Source organism: Corticium candelabrum, chromosome 19 (genome assembly GCF_963422355.1).
Source record: "Corticium candelabrum chromosome 19, ooCorCand1.1, whole genome shotgun sequence".
Classification (NCBI taxonomy): domain Eukaryota; kingdom Metazoa; phylum Porifera; class Homoscleromorpha; order Homosclerophorida; family Plakinidae; genus Corticium; species Corticium candelabrum.
Genome location: NC_085103.1, coordinates 1055679 through 1067345, shown reverse-complemented (window position 1 = coordinate 1067345; position 11667 = coordinate 1055679). Strand labels below are relative to the sequence as shown.

At 41.9% G+C, this 11667-nt stretch overlaps 1 protein-coding gene across 1 annotated transcript; it reads left to right on the top strand.

The window, feature by feature from the left end:
* The first annotated feature begins 443 nt into the window (after positions 1–443).
* On the top strand, positions 444–9794 carry LOC134195119 (uncharacterized). The gene is made up of 3 exons (XM_062664129.1): positions 444–755; positions 8932–9029; positions 9439–9794. The coding sequence occupies exons 1-3, from the start codon at positions 446–448 to the stop codon at positions 9676–9678; spliced, it is 648 nt and encodes a 215-aa protein (XP_062520113.1). The 5' UTR covers positions 444–445; the 3' UTR covers positions 9679–9794.
* Positions 9795–11667: the final 1873 nt, after the last annotated feature.

Genomic DNA, 11667 nt, shown 5'->3' with positions numbered 1-11667 from the left:
AGTGATGTCATTGACTTCTGCAGGCAATAGGAGCTAGAGAGCATTTATAGGACATACAGCTAGGATTGCTTTTAATTAATTAGGTATGTACACGTGTAATCGTCGCACGTGATCAATGCCTTGTAGGGCGTTGCTTTCACAAGTCACGTGCAGTTGATCGTCAAATCCAAACCTACGTGGCGATGCCACGAATTATAACTGGGCATGGAAGGTCAACGAGTAAAATTAGCTGTAATTGTTAGAATTACACCACAGCTTATAATTGGCCTGGAGACGCAATCTAAAATCTTAGCCTTTAGTGGAAGATCGGGGCTAAAGTCCCGTACAAACGTAGGAAGCAACCGCATGTACATGTACTCAAGCGTTCCTACCTTACGTGAGCGTATTGTTTGGCAGTTGCTTTGGTTTTGGTGTAGAGGATTCTTTCCTATTGCTTGTTAGTCAGATGGCTGACCCAAAATGGAATACGCATTTGAGACCCAAACAGTTGCAGGTGGCTGAGATGCTGTGTCCACGTCGGAATCGGCTTGCTGCGCGACTTGGTAGTAAAGGCCTCATTACAAGAGACGAGGAGGACAGTTTCATCAAGTCCACTAAGTCAGAAACGGACTTGGCCATAGACATTCTGATGGTGTTACGTATGAACGGTGAAGGATCGTTTGACAAATGTTGCGATGTACTGCTGGAGACTAAAGATGACACGTTAATGGAAATAGAGAAGTCTCTTCGACCACATCGTCAAACCAGCATCGAAAGTAAGCACTTATCAAGGAAACCAGTTTGCTTGTGTTGGGGCATGTCGGACGTTTCGTGAATGTGGCACTAAAAGTAGAGATAATGGTTTAGTCTTGTGAGTTTGCTGCTGCCGCAGTGTGTAGCTACAAGAAAGATCAGAGAGAGGTGGTTCGGATGTCCAATAATTAAGTTTAACTTAGGCTACAGTAAATTACTGTTGGATATGTTCGGAACAAGTTGTACAACATGCAGACTAAGGCTGTGTTAACACTATGGTCTAGAACTGGGTTTGCTAATGTTTAGTATAACCAATTACAATAAATCAGGTCAATTTACGACAGCAATGTAGGTTAAAGCAGGGTTAGCCTAGCTAGACATTTGGAAATGTAGCGTTAGCGTTGGGTTTAGCTGGGGTTAGTGCTTGTCAAAACATTTTCAGTTTATTCATATTGCGTATCACAGCAATGGATCAAAAAAGATTGCTCTACTTTGTGTTGGTCTGGCAGGTTTTTCTTGTGCAAATCGAATCCGCAGCACGACTTGCGGAATTCTGTAGTGAAAGATGTTGTCGCATCCGTAGATGTAGGCAACTGCTGCTGTACGATTCCCGACCGCTTTCGTCTTCTAGTGCCTTGTCAAGGTGTATGGACCACATGCGTGAGAAGTCACTCGAAGACGGAAAGCGGTCGGAAGACGTTTCAATTCTTGCGCGGGAATTGAATAGCGTAGCTTGAGTACATGATACAACTAGCTGCAGTCTCCTAGTTCAAACAGCCTATTATGACTAATTAGAGGCAACTGGATGAGGTCAAGCTCAACATGTGAGAACACGTGCACCTAACTTGCGCATGATAGCACAGCAGTGTGTTATGATTAATTGCCGAGCGTAGCGAGGGTTCTAATCTGGGTCGCACAACAGAAATATGCATGTTCCTATATGGGTCTCCATCGAGCTTTTGGTACATATATGTATATATATATATATATATGTGTGTGTGTGTGTGTGTGTGTGTGTGTGTGTGTGTGTGTGTGTGTGTGTGTGTGTGTGTGTGTGTGTGTGTGTGTGTACACAAATGTCAAATTCCTCCTCCCCACGACCACGTTTCATGATAGTACCTACCTTAAAAATCGTTTCCGTGTCCGACTACAGAAGAATCTAAGAACGATTCGTGCAAGTGACGAAACCACGAAGAAAATGCTCCATGAAGTTTCGTCGCATCATCATTATGTATTGTAGCTAGGGACAGTGTGTACGTGACAACCAAGAAGCACCTTCAGGAGTTGAATGCCACCTACAGTCAACTATTCACACATCAGTATGATTAATCCTTTACTAGACTGTTTGCATCTAACACTGTTGATAGTCAATGTTTGCCGATATCAATTTCTATGTCAGTAAATACCATACCAATGTCGTTACAACGGAATTGAGAGCATACCTAGACTGTACATTTCAATTGTCTTGATCACGATCACAAAACGACGACTACCTATACCAGGCCTATGTACGTAATCTAAACTACTAGGAAGTTTGTATGTTTATTTCCATGACAGCTAGGGTTTCAACAAATACGAATTTTCTAGCTAGGACTCGGCGTTTCAGTGGACTGAATAATCCGTTGGACGTGTTACTCACGAACGCGAGGCGCCTACGGATACCGTACAACTAGTTAGTGCAAACCCAGTTTTTTAGCTCTACTACGAACACGGCCTAGTGTGAGTTCTAGTAATTTGTGTATCGGCTGATGTTTTGTAATGATGTTTGGCATTGGATCGATAAATACTGTTTCACATCATCAAGCATTCTAGATTGCCCATCCACAGGGAGACATAAGCATCACATGTAGATTCACGTGTAGATTTCGGCACCTTGGGTTAAATGCTAGCGTCAACACAACAGCTAGTCGCGTTCAGAAACGAGTCTGCGTCAGAGTGACGCATTTCTATTGATAGTGACGCGTTGCTAGCCTCGTACCAGACCCTCTCGCGACGTCGTGCCCGGTTCCTGTATAACACGACAATGCCTCAGAGGGTTTGGAATCATCTCGCCTACTTTCTTCACATAAGTTTACCCCACATCATCTAAGGATCACTCACGTCACCAACGTCAACACTTTCATGCTCTTAGTTAATTATGAATCCATCCTTTCATCAAAGTTATGTTAGCTCTGATATTCGATTGCATACATTCACTGTTTACATTTCGTTGCTGTAGCTGCATGGGAAGAGATTCATTTTGCTGCATGGACAGAGATTCATTCACAGAAAAAGCTCGATCCTGAGTTCGATTCACGTTATCTGAAGCTGTGAGGTCCCATGTGATTCGATCAGCAGTCTAGATAGCTTGGAGTTTCTATTCCCTGTAAGAGTGAACTCGAAAGTGAGTAATGAAGTAGAGGTCACACCAGTTATGCTCACTATAGAGCACTAAGAGCTGGACCATGTTTTACCAATTATCATAAAAGGTTCTTGTTGCAGATCCGTTGGTATTACAAGATAATTGGATAATAACAATTGCTCCACCCGTTTAGCTTTGATATGCACAAGTATTATTTTTCTGTTTTCTTTCATAATTTGATAAAAATAAATGCCAGACCTAGCGATTTCTAACGATACCGAGATCATCTCGAAAGTCCAAAAAGGCGGAGATATTGATGATTTTCAAAGTTTACACCTAAGGGGAGGAGACAGTGGGATGTACTAAGTACCGCTCTATTACTATGCTAGGCTACGAGAACAATTCGAATCGGGAAGCTCGTGTAAAATTCGGGAACATTTGGAGCCTGGCAGCGCGTGCCGTCAGACACGAAGACTTGGAGTGTTGACGTCCGCTCTAGAGGCTCTTGGAGAGGAAGTCCTCTTTCCCAGAGAGTTTGTTAAATACGTAGAGCTTGCGTAGGGACAGGATGCCAACACTGAAAGGAAACAAGTAGAGTACGAATGGAAGGTGAAGTCGGGTGCAAGACATTTCGTGTGACACATGAGAATAACTATTAGACTAATCGTATTAGTAGCCGGAGGCTTCGTGAAATACGAGCTAAGTTGATCATCTAATGACATAAATAGTAAGCGGAATGATCCCAGACCGTCTCCGACGATGTCGTCTTATACGGCAACCTGGCACGAAAGTGAGAGAGAGTTCGGTACAAGGCTAAGCGCTAGATGTGGCGAAAAACCCGGAGATCGATTATAGCAGAAAATCAGAAGAGTCCCAAAATCCCTCAATTCCGCTCGCTTTGCCTTACCAGCATCGTTGTTATGCCTCTTACGCGTTGTGTTGGTGTCGCTAAGTATATCATCTCATACTTCAAAACGTTGCATAACAACTCGTATTGTTGCAAACTTTTGACAAAAACTCAGTCATAGAAAGCGTCAGGCATCTTAATAATACGCATGCGTCAAACTAAGTTGACATTTGTCCTGTACAAACGAAACACCGGTAAGACGGACGACGAACGGATAAGTTGACGGAGCGTTGACAGACGTGGAATTTCTACTTTGTCCACTTCGTCGGAAGTTGACGAAACACAATAGGAAATGATTATGTGCTGTTGCCCAGTCAGCAAAGCGCAAAACGAGGAGGACGTAATCATGAAACGCTGGAATGGTATTTATCGGAACGGGGCGTACACGTATTGTGAACACGTCGGAGGGCTGTCCGTCACGATCCGTCGCATATCAGTGGCGGATCTAGGCATCGGTGCAAAGGGCGTCCCCTGTTTGAAAACGCCACGTGACTATAGGATCAAATTGCGCGTGCTCGTTTTATTAACCAGCTTACAATGACTGTGGCTAGTTTCCGGCCGTGAAGAGGAAGGAGCGACAGTTAGAACATTTCTTCGAACGTAAGATATGTCATATAGTTGAAAACAACAAGATCCAGGAGAGGCTACCACTCTAATCTAAAGGGTCCTTTACTAGGTACTGAAAAGGTGTGGCTAATGCTATCAATTCTGTGTGAGATATATTAGTTATATGATTACAGCATTCATGCAGAATGGCTGAGAGCGCTTTTGAAGGAGAAAAATGTTTTGTACCGCTCTGTAAACTCCGAGCCGCAGTCTTCTGATCTGCTGCTGGGGAAGGCCTATCAAATATGCACGCACTAGTCCAAACAATAATACCTGAAGGTACATTCAAATTTCCCGACACCGTCTACAAAGACTCTTGGCGTCCGAATGAGACCATCCATCGATGCAGTCGACGTTGGCTAGAAGAATTTTCATTTCTTATGTATTCAGTAGAAAAAAACGGAATCTTCTGTATAATTTGCTGATACGTACTTTCCAGTTGATGGACAGTGTAACAGGGCTCAGTTACTTATAACTACTCCATACCGAGACTGGAAAGATGGCCACAGCGCTTTCTTGAAGCACAGTTCCCTTTAGTATCATGTAGACTCTGACTGTCGGCGAAAAGAGTTTGTTGAAGTAACACAATGCATACAGAAGAGAGTAGATTCTGAGTAAGTGCTGAAACTGAGAATTGGGTTGCAATCAATCGTAAATTTCTTAGCAGTCCCAGTTATAAAATGTCTAGAATTTTGGGGACGACAGGGCATTGCTCTGCGTGGACGCAGAGACGGCGGATTGGCTACTGTATCGGACAGTGTGATTTTGAATTAGTGGAACTTCAGAACTCTTGTTGATTTCAGAATTGACAGTGGAGAAACACAGTTAAAATAGCACATTAACACCTGTTCGAGAAACGCACACTGCATGTCAAAAACCAGTCAAACGATCACTTGGAGTGTATTGGTAAGGTGCTGTAGACGAAGCTGGTTGATTATATTCCGCACCAATCTTTCGTGACTGAGGCGTTCTACGGCTTACAAACAGACGAGGTAACTGATTCTGTCAATTGGAAAGAATTTGCTATAACAGTTAGGTACCTAAAAGATGGGAAGCCAATGGAAAATTGTTTTGCAGTTTTTAGAGTGTGACAGTATTACTGGAGCACATATTTCCACCAAAATTTTGCAGTTTCTGAGAGTACAAATTTTTCCGGCTTTTTTTATGTCGGGTACAAACGTACGATGGAGCAGAAAATATAGCCGGTCGACTTGACGGCTGCGCTGCCCATTTCAGGAATAGCTTCTTTCGGCAAATTATTTTATTGCACTAGTCATCGGCTCAACTTAACCTTTTCAAAGTCCGGTAAGGTTTAAGTAAGTCAATTCAATGCTTGCTGGCCGTCTACAATCAACTCAAACGTTAGCAAAATGAGACTCTCAATGGGAGTAACAGCTACATGCCGCAGTTGTTGGAAGTGGCTGAGATGTTGTGCCCACGACGGAATTGACTTTCGGGTCGACTTTATGGTAAACTTTGCCTTAAAAGAAAGACGAAATGGAACGTTTCAGCGCCTCAGATAAATCAGATGCAGATTTGGCTTGCATATTCTCATTGTTCTTCGCAAACAAGGGCCCGGATCATTTGACATATTTTGTGATGTTCTTTTACTAGCCGACGATAAGACATCACGTGTCGTGGAGCGGCAATTTCGTCCATGCATATCGTCAAAACAGCGTTGGAAGTGATACGTTAGTAGAGAAAAGCAGCTCACACGTAGGAGACACGGGGAATCCGACAGAAAACATTGGTGGGGTTATCTCGGGGTTTCTTGGGGTTATGCAACTTGTCAAGGAAACCCTTCTAAAACCCTGCAAGGTTCGTGATACAATTATCCTGGTGTAATTATTAAACCCAGTTTCAAACATGACAAAACCCCTTTCAAGGTTTTGAAAGGTTTTCGCTAGCACTGTTCGTCTAAAAAGGCATATCGATATAATTTTGTATAAAAATGTTTCATAATCCAATTAATTAATAGGATAGATATATGATTTGATTAAATCAAGTTCCACCTTGAATTAAATTGGCGGCGTTTACTACCTATTAATAGCATGTTATCAATTGATTAATTAAATAAAATAAATATTAAATAATTGTCTAAATCCCGACTTCAGCATAGCGTTTTTCAAGGTAGCATGTGTCACGAGTATAATTGAATCGTTTATTTATTAAAATTTAGCTACTAGACCATAGTACGGTACACTGCAGGCTTAGCTAGGTGACTAAAATATCTACGAAATAATGTCCTTATGGCGATCCAAGGCTACGAGGTTTGCTAGTCTGTTTTTCACTTGGATTGTGAAAATTCTCGTGCCGGAATGATAAATTTCTAGCAGCAGATGCGGTTTCTTCCTGTTGAACCGTCTTGAGCGACATCTGGTTGAGCACTCAGGAGATTTTTTCGTTTTCTAATAGAAAGCAGTTGTTGTAGATGCAGTAACGCAGACAAGAAGAGACAAGAGGTACCTGTATTTAATATAATCGAATCTTCTCCAAAAGCCTCAATCTCAGCCCCATGCGCATTTGTAACATAAAGAAACTGTCGACATCTTTGAGGTTGGCTAAGCCACTTCATCAATGTTTTAACCCTACGTACAATAAAAACAGGATATGTAAAGCATCTAAAGTTGTTAGCGACAATCCTAGTACCTATACGTTTCTGACAGCTAGACTACGTTCAATCATGACCGTACAACAGGGTAATTTCGTATTTGAAGTCTAGATAAGGCAAGACCATTCGAGTTGACCATGCAGCAGCTACTGGAGAGCTGGTGTGACAAGTATACGTTTTGGATTAGGGACACGTCTTTTGCCTGTCATTAGACTGTGCTGTTGCAGGTGAAGGCATAGGATGCGTAATCCTCTTGCAACTGCCGACAATAGACAACCGCACAAACAAGTAGTCCGTTGAACTTGAACTGCCGGTTAAACTTGAACTGCCGATTTAATCCAAGTGCCCGCATATTTGCTATTTGAACAGTACCTGATGGTGATTGGTTACAGGCAAAGTCGATTTCAAAGAGCGATTCAGAACCAATTCAGAACCGATTTCCGACCTTGATGCCAATTGGTTAATTTTGATCCTCCTTAATCCTAGCCCTAACTGGTCACATCTTGTCAGGCTCCGGGTGCTAGCTTTTTAGTCTCTAAATCATTCTAATTGCTAGTCCACTTCCCGCTAAGTATGAAAGTAAATACTATCAGTCTGTTTAATTGGCGTTGTATAGTGGACTTCGATGCAACGTGTGGTAAATTTTTCTTCCAAAAGGTTAGAGAAAGAGAAAGAAATAGAGAAAGTGTATCCCTCTCTAGGGTGTAAAACTGAAGAGTTTTCCTGAATATTACTATTTACAAGTCGTGATGTACCTCGAATTTCAAATATCTTGCGCGCTCTCGTCGTCCCCGACTGTGCGGTATTTCATTTCTCTCTCAGTGTATAGTAATATTAATAAGCTTTAGTCCAAGTCAATTCTCGCGCTGTTCATGAAGTCAGGGCTGTAAGAAATTTCGTGAGAAACGTTCTCGAAATTAGCATCTGTTCACAAAATTGACGAGTTGCTATAGTAAAATTGCACTAATTGTTCTGCTGCCATCTTTCCACGATGTTCACCAAGTCCTAGATCAATAATTACTGGTGCGACTGTCTCAAATATTTTGCATACCGGTAACATGGCAATTATAGAGTTTGCTACGGTTATGCAATGGGTCTGTAGTGTTTTAGGGTTACTCAGGGTGGGTAAGGGACTGCACCAGTGAGACCTGGTATTGCTAACCGCCCTTTGTCTACTTTTTGAATCGCTCGCCTAACACAATGCTAATCGAGCATCTATTAGTTGTAGTGTAGAACCTACATCGTTGATATCAATCACACACGAGGTCGTGATTATAGAAGCTGGCATGGTCACAATAGTAAGCGCGTGCGCGACTCAAAACTTTCATTGTTGAATAGTCTTCCGGCACAAAGCAGTGCGTGAGACGTCCAGAATCAGCTCAGCAAGAGCTGAGCCGAGTGACCATGCGCGCTCTCAGCTACCTTCTGACATTTTCATCCGTGATTGCGGGACTGTTAGAAAGTTTTACTGACACGAATTAGCACAAAAAGAGAGGCTTCATTTTTTGCGATTTGTGCTAACGCAACATAGAAAACATGAAATGTACCACTAGTATCTCTGTTCTCTAGTCGCTGTTATAGAGCTTGTACCATCGTAACTTTCTTGACTTTTTGAAATTGCTAAACTGCATGGACATCTAGCTCAGTTCGCGCGCACAAAATGAAGGGTACACGCGCCGTTATCTAGGCTGTTCGTCTGCTATTTATGTCTTTACTCTCTGGTTGTTGTTTAAGAAACTGGACCTTGCAGTGGAGGCGTTCATGAGCAAGCAGCAGCACCAGAGGCTACACACTCAGATGATGCTGAATTAACACCTTTCGAACTTAATAAAGTAATTGCTCTATTTTCAATTTTTTGTCATGTTCTTAGTTTACTAGTTCATAAAACAAAAGCACGAGTCGTACATACAGATGTTCTGATCCCATGCAAACACATGATATAAAGAAGACACTACAGAGATTTAGGCAATTGACCCAATATTTTTGATTTGCTATGACATGCAGGTTGTGCTCGAGGCAGAATGTTGAGGGCGGGGTTAATGTCTGGCTATGCGAAACTAACACACACCACACAGAAACACACACACACACACACACACACACACACACACACACACACACACACACACACACACACACACACACACACACACACACAGGGCAGAATCACCCACGAAGACCTTGTTAAATTTTTTTGGTATCATCAACATCGAAATGATATTCTTGTTGTTTCTTGAACAGGTTGCTGAAAAGCTAGGATCTCATTACCATGAAATTGCAATTTATCTGGGCTTTGACGGCGAAGAGATTACGCAATATGAGCAAGAGTACAAAAAGCTATATCGCATTCTCTTTGCTATTCTTGACAAATGGCAGAAAAGGGAACACGCAACAAGGAAAGCACTACTGGATGCTTGCAATAAAGCAGGAGTTAGAGGGGCAGCTTACAGGATTCTTTATAAAGCTGAGAAACTGCAGTAACTTTTGTTCTGACTGTAACAGTGTATGTATGGGTTGTTGTGCTGCAGTAAGTCGACACTAACAGTAGTCGTCATTTTCACTGCACGTGTGCAATAAATCAAACAGGTATTATTGCCGTGTACCGTAGATGCATTAGGTTAGGATCGACAATCGGGAATGGTTGGGGAGGAACGAGACTGGATCGATTCTACCCGCAGTGATGTGATGTGGTTTAGATCAAACTTAATCACCAGAAGACAATTATTATTTATGTTTTATTTTATCCTTATTTTTTCTATTTATAATTTATTATTTACTTATTCATTCATTTTTTAATTTTTTAATTTTTGATTTATTTACATATTTATTTATTTAAATAATAAAAAAATTAAAAATGGAGATCTGGAGTTGAAGAAGCACAGGAACTGTAAAGACGAGGTGTGATACGACCATCTGAATCGGGCTACGCAGCATCGGTGTGCCCAATTAAGAAAAAGACGGTTCAATATGTCTCTGTGTAGATTATCGCGCTCTCAAGTCCAAGACTAAGGATACGGCGATTCCAACTGGAAATTTAATAGAAGTTGTGGAATCGATGACAGGAGCCCAAATTTTCAGTCACATTGATCTAGCGCACAGATACTACCAAGTGCCGATTGCTGAGATCGACAAAGAGAAGACGGCCTTCGAGCCCGTTGGGCCTTTACGAGTTCAATCGAATGCTATTCGGATTGAAAGGCGCTCCAGCTACGTTCTTTAAGATAATGGCTTCTGTGTTCGGTCACATCACCTCTTTCAACTCGTACTGTATATGCACGATCTTTGCGTTTGGTCGGCTTCGTTCGATGATCATATTAAACGGTTTTAAGACACCCTTAAGACGATGTTAAATTATGGCCTCCAAATTTAAGCTAAGAAGTGTCAATTTGCAATGACTGAAATTATCTTATGTGGTTTACGAGTAAGCAAAGATGGACTGGGCCCAGATTCGGAAAAAACAGCTGCAATTGCGAAGATTCCCAAACCTGCAAACGTCAAAGAGGTTACAATGTTTTTGGGTATGGTGGGCTGGTATGGAAAGTTTGCTTTACGGTTTGCATCCATCGCTAAACCAATGTATAACCTCTTGGAGGGTAACAAAGCCTTTCGATGTTCAGACGAAAGTGAAATCGCTTTCACACTTTGAAAGAGATATTGATTTCTAATGCAGTTCTGAGTTATCCACATCCAGATAGAATGTGTGTTCTCACAACAGATGCTTCCATGGTCGGGATAGGAGCAGAATTAGCTCAGCAGACGCCAGTAGGAATAGGACCAGTTGCCTATTTTAGCAAGACACTTTCCAAATCAGAAAGGAAGTATTCTGTATATGACAAAGAATTTCTGGCCATTGTAATGGCTGTCCGTCATTTTTGCCATCATCTCATAGGAACTAAGTTTTGTTTGAGAACTGATCATCGTCCATTACAGTTTTTGGCGAATACCAAAGATTCCTGGGGCAATCGTGCTAGATGGATTATGGAATTTGAAGGATATTCATTTACCGTAGAATATATAACTAATCAAAAATTATTGTGGCTGATGCTCTAAGTCGACTAGAACACGAGAAAACCTTGAACATTGGTCCGAGAACATAGGTCGGACCAATAACCCTGCCAACTCGATCGCCGCGTTTCGACCTCCAAAATCTGCAACGTTAGTAGCCAGTATAAGAGACGACTGCTCTATGAAAGAATATATGAAGGCATAACAGAGAGATCCACTGCTAACGAAAATCAGCGATATTGTTGGTATGGACCGAGTTGGCCCACATGTTAATATGGGAAATCAATTAAAAGTGGTAAAGGCAGTACTGAAGGAAAATTCTACTTTGTCTCCTGAAGCTGTGCTTCAGAGGATCGCTTAGTCAGGACTATTGCAAAATGTGGTACCGTCGACTTTATTTGCATAAATATTACGTCTTGCTCAGGATGAACCCTTTTCAGGACTCCAGGGAGTAAAGGAAACGCT

Coding starts and splice junctions, on each gene's coding strand:
- LOC134195119 (XM_062664129.1), top strand. CDS start 446: ATGGCTGACCCAAAATGGAATACGCATTTGAGACCCAAACAGTTGCAG. Junction 756..8,931: donor TCGTCAAACCAGCATCGAAA/GTAAGCACTTAT, acceptor TTGTTGTTTAAG/AAACTGGACCTTGCAGTGGA. Junction 9,030..9,438: donor CACCTTTCGAACTTAATAAA/GTAATTGCTCTA, acceptor TTTCTTGAACAG/GTTGCTGAAAAGCTAGGATC.